This window comes from Ictalurus punctatus, chromosome 27, assembly GCF_001660625.3.
Source record: "Ictalurus punctatus breed USDA103 chromosome 27, Coco_2.0, whole genome shotgun sequence".
In the NCBI taxonomy this organism is placed as follows: Eukaryota; Metazoa; Chordata; class Actinopteri; order Siluriformes; family Ictaluridae; genus Ictalurus; species Ictalurus punctatus.
Genome location: NC_030442.2, coordinates 6,755,373 through 6,776,818, shown reverse-complemented (window position 1 = coordinate 6,776,818; position 21,446 = coordinate 6,755,373). Strand labels below are relative to the sequence as shown.

At 37.1% G+C, this 21,446-nt stretch overlaps 1 protein-coding gene across 3 annotated transcripts in view; it reads right to left on the bottom strand.

The window, feature by feature from the left end:
- Nucleotides 1-544: 544 nt before the first annotated feature.
- The window catches only part of cdh31 (cadherin 31), an 84,425-nt gene continuing 63,523 nt past the window's right edge, over nt 545-21,446 (bottom strand). For all 3 annotated transcript variants that reach the window (XM_053676625.1, XM_053676626.1, XM_053676628.1), the window contains 9 exons: nt 3,973-4,101; nt 3,577-3,762; nt 3,244-3,488; nt 3,007-3,152; nt 2,672-2,896; nt 1,869-2,087; nt 1,563-1,693; nt 1,293-1,436; nt 545-1,110 (listed from right to left, as the gene is read on the bottom strand). In XM_053676625.1, coding sequence (XP_053532600.1) covers nt 904-1,110; nt 1,293-1,436; nt 1,563-1,693; nt 1,869-2,087; nt 2,672-2,896; nt 3,007-3,152; nt 3,244-3,488; nt 3,577-3,762; nt 3,973-4,101 — 1,632 coding nt within the window. In that variant the 3' untranslated portion in view covers nt 545-903. The remainder of the gene's footprint in view (nt 1,111-1,292; nt 1,437-1,562; nt 1,694-1,868; nt 2,088-2,671; nt 2,897-3,006; nt 3,153-3,243; nt 3,489-3,576; nt 3,763-3,972; nt 4,102-21,446) is intronic.

Here is a 21,446-nt window from a genome sequence, read left to right as displayed (position 1 = left end):
CACTACATAGGGTAGTAATACTGTATGTTCCCTGTTTTACACTGCAGCTTGAAGTAAGTCCAGAGTACTGCAGTGTAGGGAGCATTCAAGACTTCACCAATTAATTCTACACATGCAGACAATTAGCTTGGGCCTAAAATAATACCCCCCCCCCAGATATTGTATGCTATTTTAGCCCATTTCACTGTCCATAGCATGCCCTTGCACAACCACAGCATGTTGGTCTCCAATAAGAAGCAGTCCGCTTGTTTTAGTCTGTATGTTTAATAGTTTCTCACAAAAATATGCTTTTTACACTTAATGTTTGAGTAATTTATCCACCGACTTGTGGTTTTTTGATCCGCTGACACAAACATCACATTCACGTTAATAAACCTTGGTCAGATATCATCCATGACTATTAGTTATTCAGGAAAATTCAAATGAAACCTTATTGACGGCTGGCTCCAAAGGGATGTTTAATGGCACAGCCAAGATCATGAACCATGTTTTTAAGGGAAAAGAAGAGAAGAGAAAAAAAGAAAAAAAAAAAAAAAGAAAAGGCTACACAGTATATAAAATTTTATATAAAAAAGGGAAACTCATACATACAAAGTCTATACAGAAAGAACAAGTTACATGGCATGACATATTTTTATTATCTAAAAACCATTAAAAACAAATGGGGTACTAACACTTCATGAAACTTTATTGATGGTTAAACATTGTACCTCAGTGCTTTGAAAACCATGCAGTAAAGGTCATCCAATAATAAATGATCCACAAAAAAAAATTGCAATTCTTTCAGCGATGGCTTTTGACCAGTGCTGTTCCAATTTTACTCGCAAGCTAACATGGAAACTAAAACTGTCCCATATTTACATCCAACCTTGTGCTTCATGCCTCACCAGACTTTCCCAGTCCTTAATCATCCTCTCCACCTCCATACATATCAGCAAGTTTCTTGAAGCGTGGTCCCCACTCATTGAGACGGTCATAGTCCTGATCACCAGAGCTGGAGGAGTTCAGGGAGCTGAGGGATCCTGCCTCTGATCCACCACCCTCATAATCAAACACCAGCAGGGAATCATAGGGGGGAGCTGTGGGGTCATTATCCGCCGCCTTCAAGTTCTACAGCACAAAGCAGAAATGCAGATGTAATGGGCAAGAGGCCAAGTGTACAGACACCATGCTGTCTGTATAATGTGTGGAAACGCATATGAAATCAAGTCACTTTCATATGCATACACAAACAGGCTGTTCTGAAGTACAGCCACATTCCTCAGCACACACACACAAAAAAAGTGTCTTACATCATCAATGAAGGTGCCAATCTCCTCTGGGTTTGCAGGCCGTGGCCGATATTGTGGAGCAGGCATAAAGGTGGGAACCACATCATTACGGAACACATCAGGGCGGTTGTCGAGACCCCTGTGCAGAACACTTAGGTCATAGTCCTGTTGAAAAGCAATAATGCCAAAAGGGAATGAGACCACTGATATAATGAAAACAAAAAAACGGATTTATATTTAAAAAAAAACAAAAACAAAAAAGTTTCAAAAGAAAAAAAACAAAAAAAAAACCTGATCATCCTCTCCACCACCCTCTTCATCATAATAGTACACGTTGTCACGAATATCATCATCATTGATGAGGGGCTGCTCCTTCTTGGTGCCTTTTCTTCGAAGGAACAGAAGCAGCAGGAGGACCAGCACTACAGAGTGGGCACATCACATATACAACACCAAATTCATATTACTAGTATTTATAACTTTTCAACTCTAAATTATTTAGGGTTTATTTATTCATTGCGATTTTTTTTTTTTATAAACCTTTACAATTGATGTACATGTAAAAGAATGGGGGGGGGGGGCAAAGCAAAGACTTACACAACAGAGCCAAAATAGCCCCCAAAATTCCAAGCACCCCGGAGAGGCCAAATCCTGCTACGGATTTGCCCGCGCATGATGCTTCACCTCCTGTGCAGTCGCATACACTGACCAGGACAGTGTTGTCTTGGAAGACTTGGCTGTTGTCGAACACCCTCAGAATAACATTGTACTCTTCCTGCTCGAGTGGAGTCTTAAGTTGAAGTATAATCCCTGTTTCTACATCAACAGCAGAGGAAGAAAAAGAAGCAAAACATGCATTTATGTACACAAACGCCACAGATGCTCACTTCAAGTATAAAGATTTTGCTTACTTCAGGTCTATGTACCACGACTTTATTTACGTTTTGAGGGTTCTTTGTTTGGAATATAGTCAGCAATTTTAAAGAAAGTTTGATACATTTTATTGGTCGTTTTACAGATTAGGACTCAATACAGGATATGATACTTAAAAAAAAATTTATTCATTATTTTAGACGCCATGTTTGACAATTTCTTTAGAAGTTGCAGAGACTCTCACAGAACTGCATAAATGCCTAATAAACCAATATAGAGTTGAAGTTGAAATGGGCTGTGGGTTTGCAGCTCAATATTATTTCACTACTATAACAATAATTCATACAATTAGCAATGTGTGGTAAAGTGAAAGTGCCTAAGAATGAGAACATAAGACATCCAATCATCTTTAATTTGTCTTTCTGTGGAGAAAATCAGAAATCTCCCAAACTGACCTCTATATGGTTAACTTTAATATCCATTAGCACTGTATCGGAAGTAAACTTAATAGTTGAGTAAAAGCCTACTTGTATCGTTCATCTTAGCAGTCCAATTGTTCTTGCCATCTCCTTGCAGCAACACGCTAAAAGGAGCACCAAAGCCAGGCCCATCCTTATCAGTCACAGACAGGAACAGTGGAGATGAATCCTTATTACATATTTTGAAGGTCCGTTCTTCAATTATTGGACCATTATCATTCACATCCTGCAACTCAATTACAAGGGTACCAGTACCAGTTGCTGGAAGGTCATCTGCAAACACATGCAAGAACTCATCAGAAGGAGTGCTTTCTTTAAACAATAATAACTAACTAACTAACTAACTAACTAATAAATAAATAAAGGTTGGTGAGGGGGTTTACCATTATCCACAGCTAGGATTAGGGCTCTGTATTTGCCATCTTTCACATAAGGAGATTCTCTGTCCAAAGGACTCTTGACTGTGATTCGTCCAATGTCAGGGTTTACAATTTTAAGCCAGCCAGCAGGATCACTGCCTATACGATACCTGAAACACAACATAATACCAAAATATTCTACCAGAGCCTGAGAGAATCCCAAACATCCAACATTGAGGTATGCACAGAGGAAGCTCTTACGTCACTTTCTGGGACTTCCCAGTGTCCGGATCAGTGGCAGTGTACACGGTCAGTTCACTATCAATCGCTGCATCTTCCGGTTTGGAAATGAACTTCTCCACTGGGTCGAACACTGGAGCCTCATTCAGGTCGATAACATTTACAATGACCGTGGCAGTAGAAGTAGGCAAGGGTTTAGCAAATGGAACATCGTTTTCCACAGCTACTAGCAGTGTGTATTTGTTGTTGTTCTCAAAGTCCAATGGCTATGAAAATATGTACAAAGTTACAAGAGTATATAAAATGATTAGAAAACACCTAACTGATGAGATTTCAATCAGAGTTGTGCAGTACCTTCACAGTAGTAATGATGCCCTCCTGTCTGTTTGGTCCTGTGCTAATGTTGAAAAGTCCACCACTGTTTCCACTAACAATCTTAAACTTTGCTGCCCAGGCAGATGACTGTGGTTCATCATTGTCAGTCACTGACATTTTCACCACCACAGCTCCCACTTTATCCTCTGGGACAGACACATTGTACTGGAAAAACAAAGGCTTGCATCATCATCAATAACAATAAAGACGACTTAATTTATTCAAACTTGGTAACTGCTTTATCATAATTTGGGGATTGAAAAACCAAAAAAGGTCATACGTAAACATTTGGAGCAAAAATTAATTTTAAAAGCAATAATTTACTGCAAACCATGAACTAATTTAAATTAAAACCATAACCATTAATTGCCTTACCAAGTTTTTTAGAAATTGAGGTGCATTGTCGTTGCTGTCTGTTACAGTAATAATAGCTATTCCGCTTACTCGGCGGCCATCCCCCTGCATATCTGCTGCTTGAATCTCCAAAGTATATTCAGGATTTGCCTTGAAAAAGAAAACATTTAATAACTTTAAACCCACTTTCAACATCAATTGTGTGTTTCACATGCAAAAATGTGTTCATCCAAATTCATTAGACTCTACAATTGTAATACATTTACAGTTTACATCTACCCCAACAGTTTAAATAAACAGTTTACATGCTTATTTTACTCCAATTTACGTGAATACAGCAAGTTAACATTTGGTGTTAGCATTATTAGAAAGCACACTGGTGTAATTTAAAAGTAGCTATGGTTCAAAACTTACTTTCAATGAGCCTGATTTATCAATCTGTTACTACAAATATTTGTGCAAACCAGACTAAACATTTTTTAAAAAAGTAACAGCACCTGAAAATGTTAAAGCCACATTACAGAAAAGGTGATTTAGCTGCAAATTAAGGTAAAAAAGAAAATGGCTCCACATGATAAATGGAGCACAATAATACATCTATATCCAGATAATCGTGGACACCATGCACATGACAAAACTGCTACAGTTAATCGTCTTTTTTTCTTAACAGTATTTCAGGATTTCATGAACATAAGTCTCTCCCAGAACAATGCACCCTGAAGCAGTGTTGGAAAAGTGTTATAAGGAAGAAGCCAATGATGACCGTACATTAGGAAGTACACTGCATAGGCGCATTGCAGCTTGAGACATAAGTCATTCACTAATAATGTTGCACAAAATTTCATAGCAAACAGAACAGACTTGCACATCATTTGAGCCACTGCAGCTCGCCCTCCTTTTATGCAACTTGAATGACTGGTCTTATTTTTTGTGTAAAAACTAGTGTATTTAAAAAAAAAAGGATTTACAAATAAATCTGCTCCTATTCAGCTTCATACAATGAGGCCCATTAATTAAAAAAAAAAAAAAGCCAGGAACAATTTGTATCCCTCATTATTATGCACAGAGTTGATTGGATGCCTGTTACATGCACCATCCAACCTTATTTAAAAACCTTGTTATATTGGTCAACATGCACAGAATTCCAACAAAAAAAAGGGTTTATAAAAAAAAAAAAAAAAAAAAAAAAAAAAAAAAAAAAAGTTTACATTGCTTAGTAGTAAGTTAGTATTCTATTTAATAAGTTATCTATCTTGTTTGATCAGACATAAATTTCTACCAGCCAGACTAGTGACGGACTGGATGTAAATGCAGCTAGTGAGAAATCTGATTTGTGCACTCACCTCTCTGTCCAGGCCATCAGCATTCACTCGAATCGCTCCAGTGGTCGGGTTGATCGCAAACATGTTTGGACTTGGATTTGTTGGAATCTGACTGATGATGGAGTACCTGACATCAGCGTTGTAGGTGTTTGGATCGTCTGCATCAGTGGCAGTGACTGTCATGAACTCGAATCCTTCAATGAGAGAGTAATAAGACATGAAATTTTGAACACTGTGATTAAGAGCAATAGTAAACTATATGGTCAAAGGTATGTGGACACCTGACCATGACACCCTTATGCGAGTGTTGAGCATTATTTTCCAAAAGCATAGCATTACTATGGATGGATATTATGGATAGGATTATAAAGGCTTTTAATAAAAAGTTACCTATTTTTGAAGCTTCTGGTACACTCCCGATGAATGGATTTTGGGTGAAGATAGGACTGTTATCATTCTGGTCCGTCACTACGACCATAACTTCCATGGGAGGTTCTTCAATGGTCGGATCAGTAGGTGATTTAGCAAGGGCTTGCAGCTGGAGTTCACAGAAAAACATGGTAAATTACCAAAATCAATATTCTTGTGTGTGTGGAGGCATCTGTTGGCATCCATCTGAAGCAGTTATAATATTTGCCAAACACTTGACAGATATAGCCAAAGTGAAAAAAGTCTCACCTCATATTGATCTTTTTCTTCCCTGTCTAGAGGCCTTGACACATAGAGCTCTCCAGTGTTTCTGTCTATTGAAAAAAGTCCCAATGGAGGCTGGTTTGCTCCTTCACCACTGATACTGTACACCATCTTTGTTTCTTTGGCATAACTGGACTTAATCTGGGCACAAGATGTGACAACTTGATATAAAAGTAAAAGATGCACAGGGAAGATTCTGTGCATCTATAAATCAGCTCTACATACCTGCACCACCTTAAAGGGGAAAGGGCCTTTTGAATTCTCTGCGATTGAGACTGGAGGAATCACCCACTCTCTTTTTCTCCTCCGCAACCCACCTGATTTTGGAAACTCCAGAACTAAGAGAGCTGAGGGGGATTCAGTCTATATAAAGCAATCAACAAAAGAACATAGCACACTAGTCAGTAACATGCCTCCAATTTGTAGTTGCTCCAAAGGCCCACTGTCTATAGCAAGGTAGACTGCACAAATAAGTGTTAAAAATATTAGCTTCAACATCTCAGAAAAGCATTAACTACTCATCCAGCTGTAACTGTAACACCAGCATTAATGAACTTTTTTAAAGGAGAAATTGTTCTTGGATAAGACCAGTTAGCAATACACCTTCAGTAGATATAAAAAGGTCCAAGGTTTTTTGTGTGGAAAAAAGAAAAGAAAAGCAAAGACATGAATAAAATAAGATGAACATTTTAACTTGAAGATGGTTGTGTACAGGAGAGCCCCTCACAATTTGAGATCGGAAGAATTTTTGCAAAATTTGCCAAATCATAAGTTGGGAGATTCTTACCAAAAAATAAAATACAGAATGCTGTATTACAAGCAAAATGTGCTTTAACAAAGCACTAGTTAAGGAGTGTGCACTGTAGCTAAAATATGGCGTTAAGGGTACACACTTGAAGTGTTAAAAACTGTACAACAATTAGTTCTGGTTTATTAATTTGATTGGACATGCAGCATTCTGGCAGAGTCGATATTTAGTATAACAGCACAGGTACATTTCCATGGTTTGAATCACTCCTCTTGTTCATGTCCACCACAAAAATATCCAGTTCTAGCATTAGTGTGCTACATTACTACACTTACTACAGGCGGTCAGTCAGTCTGTGTGCTGCATGACAACAACACTATCCAGCTGTGGCTTCTTTGGGAACCATTTATCAGGACAGAGCAAAAATAAACAAAATATTTGGTCATATTGTGTCTGAATGTTACTCAATCTTACTTTTTTGTTTAGAAACAGAGTTTGAATAGAACTGTTGCATAAAAACAATATCACACATGCAATTGTGGCAATGTCAGGACATTGCTTTAATAGCAGCTATACGAAACTTTCCTGCTTACTACGATAAGTGGCCAAAAGACAATGAACTTATGCTCCTGAACTCGTGCTCCCCCTCTCTGTATGAATCAGGTCATTGTGTTAGCAAAAGTAAATATTGCTAAGACATCAGTGGATTGTGATTTCTATTTGCCATATGGCTCACCCATGAAGGCAAGTAAGCAAGTTCTGACTATACACACTTCAGGTGAGAATCAAGTGAAGAAAAAAAATAAATCTGTTCACAGCTTTACAGTTCTTCAAAATACATAGTACATACACTTCAAAACAGAAAGTTCTGCAGTTTGTCCAGCAGAGGTCAGACTAGTTAAGAGGTGTACCTGCACAGGCTCAACTGCCCAATCTTCTTCCTGCTGCCCATGATGGTAGCTGGCCCGGCCCTGATGTTCCACTCTCACATATGCAGTGTGTTTCTGTCCTCTGGAGTCCCAAGCATGGATCGAGAACATCTTATGGCCATCATGAAGAGTGACCGGTCTCTTCAGCTTTACTGTGCCATCAGAGTTTACATGAAACCTCGCATCAGCAGAGTCAAAGATGGTCCGTGTTCTTCCACCACAGTCATTGAAAACAACTGAACAGGAAACAGGAATTAATAACATTTATTCATTAAAATAAATAAAAATTAGTTCAATGTGCAGAAGCATCCTGAAACCTCTGGGCACTCATCTGGTCTGAAACACTGGTTGTGCAAATTACAGTCAAGACTGTAGTTATGAGCATCTAGCTGGGCATTAAACTGAGCAAAAATAAAATAAAATAAGCATGAATAAAAACAAATTTGATGGACCAACATGCACTTTGTCTGGACCTCATTAGAACAAAACCCACAGGATAATGTTTTGCATAACACACACGGATTGTTGGGGACTCCACAGGGTCATAAAAACCAGCAAGGTAGAAGACTCCACATTAGGTGTTGAGCTATTAAAGGCCTGTAATAAGGACATGGTCAGTTAAATCAATGTCAAAGCAAAAATAAATTGCCACTGGGCAGGCAGCAAGTCACGAGTGTGGACAATTTCTTCATGATGGTATTTCAACTCACTCTGAAACAAAATCCAGTAGTTTATACCAGTGGTTCTCAAAGTGAGGTCCAGGGACCCACAGGGGTCTGTGAAGCAGGGAGTCCCTGAACTTTTGTTTTAGTTACAGCAGTGGAACTCATAACCTTTCAAAGTTGTGTGTGTAATAAGTCCTTATTAACCTGATCTTATAGTTGCTATCCTGAATGATTTTAGTTTAAACGTGAATAACTCAAAAATAATCAGGACTTTAAATTATATCAACTTGACTTAAATGTGTTCGGTCAATGGAAAGTTCACAAATATTACTGTACACATTTTAAATTATGCTCATGAAAGCAATCTTATTTATTGAAAGATAAAGACTAAGCACCCACATGAAGTTTAACAAGCTTCCAGTCACTATAGTAAACAAAAAAGTGAAATGAATATTAGCTTAAAGACACATGGTCAGATTAAAGACAAAGTCTAGGTGCCAGTGCCTCAACAGGATGGGTGATTTTAGTCAGGGGGAAAAATGAAACTAACCTCTGTGGAAAGTACCTATATATATATATATATATATATATATATATATATATATATTTGCTGAGGCTTGAACTCTGTTGCCATATAAACTTTGCAGAAGTAATCATTTGCTCACCTGGTCTTGTTCAAGCTTGTATATCCACACCCACAGAAACTCAAAGGCAGTGAAAGCAGAGACTAAAGCACAGTTCAACTAGGAATCAGCCACACACACATTAACACACAAAGGACAAAATGAAGCAGAACACTGCAGAAGCACTTGATCCATTCTAATACAAATCAAGTAGCACCACGAAGGAGATGTTAAAAGCACACCATTTTCAGGTAATTACGGAAAGGACCATTCTTATTCAAGCTGAACATGAGGAATGAGCTGCTGGGTGTTTAAACACAATACAAAATGAAACCAGAAGAACAGAATGCAGACATATAAGCAGCTGCAGTTTACCAAGCAAGGCTACAGTCCTTATCAAACAAAGCAGCTCAGAGTTTCAGGAACTCAAGGTAACAATACAGAGTCACTATAGTACATTTATCTAAAATTGAGTGGCCTTCAGTTACTGAGATCAAACACACACCCTACAAAGACTCTACAAGAGATACTCAATTAAAACGGACTGATTCTCTAATCATTTTGATCAGAAATAAAGCACGTCCGGGTGTGAAAACTCTAGTAATGCAAACCAAGTTGATTAAGGAATTAAACAGATGTTAAATATTTAGCAGAATTATCTGAAGCACCTCAAATGGAAGTTAATAATAAAGACCAAAGTAAAATAGATGCAGCTCAAATGTAGCTCCTAAACATATAATAACTTAGAAAAACAATTACAAACTAAATATAATCCAAAACCAATCTTTTTTTAGCTTTACTTTTTTCTTTTCTGAAAAAAGTGAAGGTGTGGTAATGTTGTCTAACCTGTGCCGATCCTTGAGCCCTTGTGCAGGTGTTCTCTGTGAACTCTGAGGAGGAAAAGATCAGAAGCAAAGCCAGGGGAACATGGCGTCGACTCCACAGATCCACCGCAAAGGACCTTAGTAAGGAACAAAGATTGGGTTTGTTTCGCTTATAGCTTTTTAAAAGCGAAGTGAGTTAAATAGGTGTTTTTATGCGTTAGAAGAGAAAACGAGGAACAAATATGTCGATATTTCAGAAAACTCGCTTTTCTGAACTTAGGAGGGGGGGGAAAGGCAACACGTCCGTAAATTCAAACAAGAGCAAATATGGCATGACGCCAAGAGGAAAAAACACAAATATGTATCTACCTGCAGTAAAACAAACAGAACTCCCAACCGTGTGTTCCATTTAGTCTCCATTCGACGCAGAATAAAAAATAAAAAATGTAATCCTTTCAATTTGAGAGACCAAAGTGCGCCGCAACTGCGTGAAGATTTTAAACTTGTCTGTGTCGACGGGAGGAAATGAGCTTCAGCAGGTAGTTTCGGCGGTGACGCAGCCGCAACCAGGTGACCTCGCCCATCCGCTCGCGCGCGCTCCAAATATGGACACTTGCCTCAAAGCTCCGCCCACCGGCCAGGTAACATCTCCTGCACACATCCGAGAAAACTCGATCAGCATCTGCAGCGATTAAAAACCAACTTTAATAATAATAATAAATACTAGTACCTGTAATAATATATAAAATGAAGAGAAGACCCTGCATGCCCTGCTTCTTGTAGTTTCGGAAAGGATGCTCACCACTGGAATGAAGTTGGTGTGACGTTGGACGTTCGATATTCGCGGATATGCGGAAATTAAGGGACCGTCTCTAAAGTTACATACGACATTGTTAAACACGTTTCTAACTTCAATAGCATTTGAAGGGAATGACTTACAGTCATATAACCCACTGTAAAGTGTTCATCTAGGTGTCAGGTATGATGCACAACTCTTAGATTTCTGATATTTAATAAAATAAAGTATTAAATCATATATATAAAATGTCCATGTATTTTATTACTGCATGGGCTCAACTGTAAAGTGTTGTTAAACTAAACTATTAAATCACATTTAAATTTACAAGTGGAAAGTGGAAAGTGTTCATCTAGGTATCAGCTGTAATGCACACTTCTTATATTTTTGTTATTTAACAATATAAGCTATTAAATCATATGTAAATTAGACATGAATTTCAGAATGGGGTCATACACAAAATAGCCATAATTTAAAGCTCAATAGCATTTGAAGGGAATGATGTACAGTCACACAACCAACTGGAAAGTGTTTGCTTAGGTGTCAGGTATGACACACACCTTTTAGATTTTTGATATTTAACCCTACATGCATGAACCAAAAAAAACTTCATGAATGCATAAAGGGGGTCAAAATGACCCGTACTGGACTGAATGGTCTTCTTCAAAAAATAGATGTCCTATTACTGAAATAATGAATATATATATATATATATATATATATATATATATATATATATATATATATATATATATATATATATATATATATATATATATACACACACACACATGTGTATATATATATTTTTTTTTGTTAAATATCAAAAATCTAAAAGGTGTGCATCATACCTGACACCTAGATGAACACTTTACAGTGGGTTATATGACTGTAAGTCATTCCCTTCAAATGCTATTGAAGTTAGAAACGTGTTTAACAATGTCGTATGTAACTTTAGAGACGGTCCCTTAATTTCCGCATATCCGCGAATATCGAACATCCAACGTCACACCAACTTTATTCCAGTATGCTCACCTTCCTGGAAAAACAAGCAATAAAGAAATGCTGGAGCCTAATTCTAATCGACCTGTTTGTAAAAGCTAAATCATATCTAACTCTCAGACTATATATACCCAAACATTCAAGCAGCGTGTATCATTCAAATTCCTGACTTTGAAGACCATCAGCTATGAGCTGCAGTGTGTTTATACTGTACTGAGCAGGTCAGGTTGAGAGGCTTGATAATGTTAGTCCAGTGAAACACACCACTCATGAGAAAGATCCACAGCCTCTGTCAGGTTCAGAGATGGAGTGGAGCTGAAAGAAGCGTTTACACTTCATGGTGCAAATAAAATGCCTTTATAACTACTTTATCTATTCACTGAGTCTGTGTCCTACTCGCTGGTTCTAATAGTGTTTGTGTTAAACCAGTTCTGTTAATGAAGCGTCATTTGAGCTCTTTATCAAAGAAATCTTGGTATTATAATGGGCAAAATATATTTATTTGTTTATTTATTAAAACTATTAAAGCATAAACATGGTTGGAAGTGTAAAACAAATGAGAGATGAGTTCCCAGCAAACATTATTGAACGGTCTTCACTGGCAGCTTACTCATGATTTCTTTTCTTACTCATCATCTGCAGTACAGACTGGTTAGACATGCATTAATAATGCACAGTAGACTTTATGGACCGCTGTCGCTTCTTTAGACCACAAAACAAAATCTAATAGCTAGCTTTGTAGTTAGTGATATTCTACCTATTCATATATTTAGCCTATTTGTTTACAATTTAAGTATTCAGTCCAAATAACTAATCTCTGTGTTGATCTTGACTTTATTTTCAACAATAGCATAAATAGCAAATTTGTCAGGTTGATGTACAGTACATAAGTAGCACTGTAGCATGCAAAATAGTGGTTAATATACAAAACTTGACTTCCTGGCTATTGCTCCTCCAGTCTGATCATGAGTCATGAGGTTTCAGTGTGATCACACACACACACACACACACACACTCATCCCAGTGCAGCTCATACTCTCTCTCTCTCTCTCACACACCCAAAATGGCCTGCAGTTTATTTCTGACACTCAAGAGAAATGAGGCGCAAAATCTTACTGTCTTTCCGCCCAAATAAATGGCAAATAAATTCCCTCAATCGAAAGTAAAATATCAAACATTAACACAATGCGATTTCCTTCCCATTTTTACTAGCTACTAACTAGCTACTTTGGCTAAAGAAAAAGGGTATTTTTCCAAACCAGCTATAGCGTATAAAAACTTTTTGATTATATATATATATATATATATATATATATATATATATATATATATATATATATATATATATAGCTATGCTAGCTAGTTACCTATTTGAACATATGGACACGGCTAATACAGCTAATGTACGCGACATTAATCTAATGAGCTAAAATTTACGTCAGGTTAACTAAAACAATTCACTTCGTTGCTCTTTGTTGGCTTTGGTAAGCTTAAATTGCGTGTCTTTCTTTCTTTCTTTATGTATGTATGTATGTATTTATTTAATTATTTTATTTATTTATTTATTGTAATCGTACTTAGCTGTTGCACGTGCAGCCATAAACGAACAAATTACCTCAGGGAATTTTTTTTCTTTTACAGGGTTGCCAGGTCTGCATACATAATCCACCTTGGGGGGTGAGTGTAAATCCAGAGAAATCGATAAATATTAAAAATTCACAGAAATGGTTTTGTACAGCATATAATGAAAATAATAAATAAAACGATATACACGACTAGTAAATTCGCTGACATGTACAGGGTTAATGTTGGGAACAGCACCAAGAGATGCTTTTGAGACGAGAGGGCCGCACATGATCCCTGGTGCAGGTTTAATTGAACAGATTAAATTTAAAACAAATTGGAATTCATTCAAAAACAAATACAAAGAATATATATATATATATATATATATATATATATATATATATATATATATATAAATAAAATTATCAAAACCCTTACAGAAGATTAAGAAATCGCATGCGTTAAAAGGTTTTCACATTATAACCGCGGACCTGGCAACACGGCTGTCCGCTACTTGTTCTATTTCCAGTTCCTCTGCAAATTTTGGTTTAATAAGTGCTGTCATTTTGCTTATTTATATATTTTGAGTTATTGTATAGTGTTATATTAGGATTATCTCAATTTGTAGATACACAAATAATAATTATTATAAAAATAATTCTTGTAAACTATTTGTTAAAAAATAATTTTGAAATATAACAAAATGGGAAGCACGATGGTGGCAGGTAGCATTGCTGCCTCACAGCTCCAAGGCCCAGGATGTGATCCTCAGGCTGGATTATTGTCTGTGCCAAGTTTCACATGGTTTTCTCATGTCTGTGTGGGTTTCCACTGGGTACTCTGGTTTCCACCCAATGGCCAAAAACATGCCAGAAGGCAACTGGCTTCATTAAATATCCCCTCGGTGTGAACGTGTGTGCATGATGCCTTGTGAGACAGGTGATCCATCCAGGACTGTCCCCACTTTATTGCTGATATGCTCAGATCCACTTTAGACCTGAATAGGATAACGTGATTACTGAAGATGGATTAATTAATAATTTTTTAAAAATCTAAAAATCACCATATTTTCCTCTGAAACTGTATTAATAATATATTTTTGTCATGACTGCATTTCATCTGCCAACTGCAACATACACTTCATGACATGTGGACCACGCTCAGATAAACACTTTCCTGACAAAACTATACTCAGCAAAAAAAAAAAAAAAAGAAACATCCCCTTTTCAGGAGACTTTATTTTAAAAATCCAAATAAGGTTTAGAGATCTTTATTGGAAAGGGTTTAAACAATGTGTTTCATGCTTGTTCAGTGAACCATAAACAATTATTGCACATGCATCTGTTGAACAGTCCTTAAGACACTAACAGTTTACAGGCGGTAGGTGATTAAGGTCACAGTTACAATAACTTAGGACACTAAAGAGACCTTTCTATTGACTCTGAAAAACACCAGAAGAAAGCTGCCTAGGGTTCCTGCTCACCTGCGTGAACATGCCATAGGCCTGCTGCAGGGAGGCATGAGGACTGCACATGTGGTCAGAGCAATAAACTGCAATGTCTGTAATGTAAGACACCTAAGACAGTGCTACAGGGAGATGGGAAGGATCATCCTTGCAGTGGAAAATTACATGTAACCATGTAACCCAGACGTGATTGAGAACTTGCAAATGCCTTGGTGGAAGAGTGAAGTAACATCTCACAGCAAGAATTGACACATCTGGTGCAGTCCATGAGGATGAGATGCACTGTAGTACTTAAAGCAGATACTGACTTTTACTTTTAATACCCCCCCCCCATTTGTTCAGGGACTTTTTATTACAGTTCTGTTCATCAAATGTCTGTGAAACTTTTTCAGTTTATGTCTCAATTGTTAAAATCTTTTTATGTTCATACAAATATTTACAAATGCTAAGAAATTTGCTGGAAATAAAAGCAGTTAAATGTGAGTATATAAATAAAATATGTGTACAGGTAGACCAGGCTTGATGTATGTTCTCAATAGAATAATATTCAACAAAGCCTAAAATTGTCTTTCAGTCTTACAAGAAAATCCTTTCAGCTGCTGTGCAATGTAATGTAATCTCCCTATGTCACTCCTCAACTCTACGATGTGTGTAAGTGTTACTGTAAGAAATCAGATTTTTCGGAGTGCTACTTCAAAATGGTTTTCATGTAAGCATCATGACCTCATTGCACATCCAGGACAGTTTCACTGTGACTATAGGAGACAGTGATAAACTAAGTTGTGTATTTTGACCTATTCTTAATGGGTGTTCAACAGTTAATAAAAAGTTTTCTAGTGTAAGATTACAACCTTATAAATAATGTTTTCCCTATTGTGTACCCAGTGTAGTAATTTAATAGTTCTCCTAGAATTCTCTATTTTGTGAACACAGTCTGCTTCTCAAACTTCTCTACAACAATGGATTGAATACTAGCACCCACAATGTACTTGGCTTTGCTAATTACCAGTCTCAAATTCCTCTGACCAGCAGGGAGTGAAGAGAGAGGCTTGTGTTAATCATTTGTTTGGATTCTGTGTATCTGTGGTTGTAGATTAGCCCCAGAGGACAACTACCCCAGTGGGGTTGAACAGTAAAGTTTATGCTAACATGTGACCATGAGGAGGGATTGTGAACTGTCTCTGCACAGTTTTCCCAGACTGAACCACGAGGTCATTGAATACATACTAGGGGTGAGATCTTCACTTCAGCATTGACAATCAAGCCTCTATTTAATATCTCAGCTATGTCTGAAATATTTCACTGGTATTTTGTTATAAAGAGAACCTTGAGTGGTTTGTTTTGGTGCCTTTTTATCAACTTGAGATTGTTTCATTGTAAATATGATTTGTGTGCCAGGGAGGAATCCTGGTTTAGCTGCTACACTAAAGAACAGAATGTTCTTTCATTTAAGCCCCAAATTTCAGAGCTTTGTAATTTATTAGTTTACTTTATAGAAAAAGCACATATTTAATGACAAAGGTTAATAATAACTCTAGTACAAATGATATACAAAACACACACACAGTAGTACATCTAATCATGCTTCCAGTAAGTGAAATGAAAGTACCTTTTTACTGTTAACCTGATAATCATTTCCACTGATGTAATTGTTTAGCTGAGATAACATCCCTTGAAGACACTACACCAATTCATTATATATATATATATATATATATATATATATATATATATATATATATATATATATATATATATATATATATATATATATATATATATATATAACACCTTGAGCTTCCCTAGTTTGATCCTGAGCTTGGATTACTGTGGCATATTCTCCCACTGTCTACTTGAACATCCATTTTTTTCAGTCTCCTCCCATAAACCCCCATCAGGTAAAATGTTAGGTAAATTTGCTACAGTAAAACGTGCCTTTAGGTGTGAATTAATGTATGTGCATGGTGAACTGTGATGGACTGTCACCTTATGCAAAGTGTATTCTCGCCGTGTGTCCAATATTTCCAGTACTCTCCCCGGATCTCGACCCTGATCAGGATAAAGCAGTTACTGAAGAGGAATGAAGGAATATTTCATGTATTAATGTAGGAAGAGAACATTATAACATTTGGGTATGTGGTTAGACCGTTATCTCCCTGTTTAAAATGTCATGGTGATAATTTTCTTTTTCTGAAAGAGAAAGAAAGTTTTGCATTGTATGACAGGGTGAAAGGTACTGGCAGTGTTACTCATACTACATTTGACTCAAAGATTATGCTCTCATGCACAGTCTACATTAAGGTGTGTCGTGTGTCCCATAATGCATAAAAAATTGCTATGTTTATCTCTCTGCATCTCTATGACTAATTTTCTCTTGGTCATAACAATGTCAGCCACATTTTACATATATTTTGAGGGTTGGGGTAGATTGGCAGTATATGCTGAAATCCATTATAGACTTCACTGAAATTAACAAATGTATTTGACATGCATTATAATATATATATATATATATATATATATATATATATATATATATATATATATATATATATATATATATATATGCTCCTGCATTTGGTGTCCCTGTGGGTTATAATTATATAGCATGCTTTTGAACTGACTGCATCACCCTGCAGTGGCCTGTGTTTTTAGGCTTTGAACTAAGCAAGTGTTTTGTATACAGCAGCTAAGAAAAAAGGTGTTGATTATGTGATGAAAGACATTTTGGTTAGGGAAGGCAACAGCAACAGGCTGTATTGTGAAGGACCTTGCTCTTAGCCACCACCTTTAGTGTGGTCCAATAATGATTAACCAGCTGTATTTCTTTTTAGAAAGTAAACATTGCAATTACTGTATGGTGCCAGGTTAAAGAGTTAACAATACACAAAGTTGAGATTCAATAAAAAAAATAGGACATTAGAATAATAGCCTATGCACTATATTATTTAAAGCTGCCCCTTATAGTATTTTTAATGTGTTGTTCCCTAATTTTACTCTAAACTTCCTCTGAAGTGCCTTTACCAGCAGACAGATGGGAAACGTATTTGTTTTGACCATGAATGATAGATGCGGACTGTATTGTGGTTGGAGAACACGCCATGGGAGATTTCTGAGTGAGTGTTGAGAGAGTGCTGTGAACTAGGCGAGGCTCTGTAGCTGACAGTAGGGGGAAGGGAGCTTATCTCTTCATGGACAAACCAGTTCTGTGTTGCGCCATCAAAGCTTCCTACTTATCCACTTCAAAGTTACACATTGTGCTTTTGACAAAACTGTCCCACTCAGACCAAGACTGCAATGGACAATCACAAGGGCAAATGTTGGCTATTACATGAGCTTTTACCAAGCATAATGCGCTGCATGATGTATGGTCAGTAATGGGTCTGGACTCTAATGAACACTGATGATAAGGACTAAAATGCTGCCCTCAGCCAATATCCCTCCCCTTCTAGCAGCTAAAATGCAACCATCAGCCAATATCCGTCTACTCCTTCCAGTGATTGACTCGCAGCATTTAAAAGCCCATCAAAGACGAAAGCTGCTTTTAGATTCCATGAAATGTTTATGCTTACGCAACTTTAAGAATCATTTAGCTTGCGGTGTCAAGTTCCCGAACAGCGTCATCAGGAAGATGCAACTTAAATCATGCTCTCAGAACAGCTGACACAAGGTGGGTTTCATAGCCAGAAGACGTGTCCTATCTTGTTTTGCCCTATTTCTTGAGGCTTTTGTTCCATGGAATGTGTGAAACCTCCTAGTTCCTGCTAATCCAAGTGTATGGCTCCATGGCTGGTGGCTTGTCATGGTCTGTGACTGTGTAGATGAAACACTTCCTCTTGCCAGTCAGTACTGCGTGCCAACTTCATTCAATCTTGTGGCTTGATAAGGCTGAGTTTCAGGATTGACTTCTATCCAATCTGCCCTTAGTGATACCACAGTTGGTATCAAGTATCAGGCAGAAACTGCAGAAATGGGCAGTGACGCTTCAGTGAAAGGTCTGTAGTCTTGTCATATGAAGTACACACAAAAATCCCCCAAAAGTAAAAAAAAAATTGAGTTTCCATTGCGAAATACACGTTAAGCAATACCTTATTGTGGGGGTGGTCAAATAAAAAACCCTGAACCACATCACACTAGTTTTATAGGAATGCTCTTCTGGTGTTAAATCAAATTTCTCATGATTGTTTTTGGGTGTTTGCTCAGGAGTTCACCTTGTGGCACACATCACATTATTTGCTGTCCCACAGACAGGTTTTCTCTCAGCTCAAGCTTTGTTTACAATATTCTCTCTGGTCATCGTCTTGTTCATCAGGACAAACTGGCCTCAGTTGGAATTGTGTCACCTGGTCAGTCATGGGTGGGGGAAAAGAGGGGGTTGCTGATAATGACACCCCCAGGGCTAGATGGCCTGTGTTTAGCTCTGAACAAACCCACCACACCCAAAATCTCTCACCGGGTCAGTCAGTCTCTTACCTTAACTGCAACTGTCAACAAAGTAAGTGTGCTGTGTGCACTGCATTCCTAGCGCTTACACCTTCAATGGACTACAAAAGATTCATTAATCCTCATGCACTCTGAATTTGGCAGAAATAATAATAATAAAAAAATCAGAACACAATAAAAAAAAGCCAATTTCAGTCATTCTGTGCTAAAGAAAGTTTCTGATAGTACACAAGTTTGTATATAAAAGAAATCTTTAAAAAGTTGAACATTGATCATAAAAGCAAAATTACAAGAACATCCATCCTCCAAAGACTGTGGACAGGTTATGATTTTATGAACAGTGTGAATGCAAATTGCATGTGGAAGGTGTGTTAACATGCTCTGTATAAGCAGGTATTTCAGGCTAAGATGGGCTTAAGGGCACAGTGGAGCTTCACACGCATGACAGTTGCTGATTAAAAACACCTTTTTGAAGCCATTTTGGGTTATTTAAATGAATCAAATGTAAAAAATTCAACAGCTGCTTCAAATGAAAACGCACCAATGAGGCTGCATTTTCAACTGGTTAAATGATACTGTAAATCCTGTTTTATAAATAAGAAGCAACTGATATTTAGTGAGCCATCTATCGTATATTACATCATATTACTTTGTTTTATATATATATATATATATATATATATATATATATATATATATATATATATATATATATATATATATATAAAACAAAGTAATACGATGTAATATACGTATATATATATATATATATATATATATATATATATATATATATATATATATATATATATATATATATACTTATATTATATATATAATATATATATATATATATATATATATATATATATTTGTTAAATATATGTGTGCAACATTTATTGGCACCCCTATGAATTCATATGAGAAAAATATATTTCAAATATATTCCCAGACATTTTACATTTTGTTTGTACACCTGGGTGACTAGGAACAGGAAATTATTCAACCATGGCTTTGTGATTCACAGGGGTATAAATATGAGGTAACACATAAGCCAAATACCCTTAGTCATTGATAACAAAGGGTAAGACCAAGGAATTTAGCTGTGATTTGCAAAAGGTTGAGCTTCACAAAATGGGAAGTGGCTATAAGAAAATAGCAAAAGCATTGAAAATGCCCGTTTCACCATCAGGGAAATAATTAAGAAGTACCAGTCAACTGGAAATGTTATGAATCAACCTGGAATTGGACGTGTGTCTGCATTGTCTTAACATACTGTGAAGAGGATGGTTCGAGTGGCCAAAAAATCTCCAAGGATCACAGCTGGAGAATTGCAGAAGTTAGTTGCATGTTGGGGTCAGAAAGTCTCCAAAATTACAATCTGAAGTCACCTACATCACCACAAGTTGTTTGGAAGGATTTCAAGAAAAAAGCCTCTACTCTCATCCAAAAACAAACTCAAGCGTCTTCAGTGTGCCAGACCCTACTGGAACTTCAAATGGGATCGGGTTCTATGGTCAGATGAAACCAAAACACAGCTTTTTGGAAATAAACGCCAGAGGTGGTTTTGGCGCACACAGAGTGATAGCCATATGGAAAAGTACCTCATGGCCACGGTTAAGTATGGTGGTGCCTCTTTAATGTTTTGGGGCTGTTTTTCTGCCAGAAGACCTGGACATTTTGTTAGGATACATGGCATCATGGACTCTATCAAATATCAACAGATATTAAATGAAAACCTGACTGCCGCTGCCAGAAAGCTTAAAATGGGCCGTGGTTGGATCTTCCAGCAGGACAATGATCCAAAACATACATCAAAATCACACAAAAATGTTTTACTGGCCATAAAATCAAGGTCCTGTCATAGCCATCCCTGTCCATTGACTTGAAACCCATAGAAAACCTGTGGGGTGAACTGAAGAGGAGAGTCCACCAGTGTGGACCTTGAAATATGAAGGATCTGGAGAGATTCAGTATGGAGGAATGATCTCAGATCTCTTGCCATGTATTCTCCAACCTCATCAGGCATTATAGGAGAAGACTCAGAGCTGTTATCTCTGCAAAGGGAGGTAGCACAAAGTATTGACTACAAGGGTGCCAATAATTGTTGCACACCTATGTTTAACAAAGATATTTTTTGATAAACCTGTGTTTTGTTTGCAATTGTTTGATATCCATGAGAGCAGAATTAAATTTTTTTTTTTTTAAACAAAATGGTACAAGCACTTATATTGTACATTAATTAACCTTACACTCTTTCTCGTTTACCCATTCACACACATCAGTGGTAGTAGAGCTACTAGTTTGCCATCAGGAGCAACTTGGGGTTCACTGTTTTGCCCAAAGACACTTCGGCATGTGGAATCATGTGGGCTGGGAATCAAACCGCCAACCCTACGATTAGTGAGCAAAACGTTCT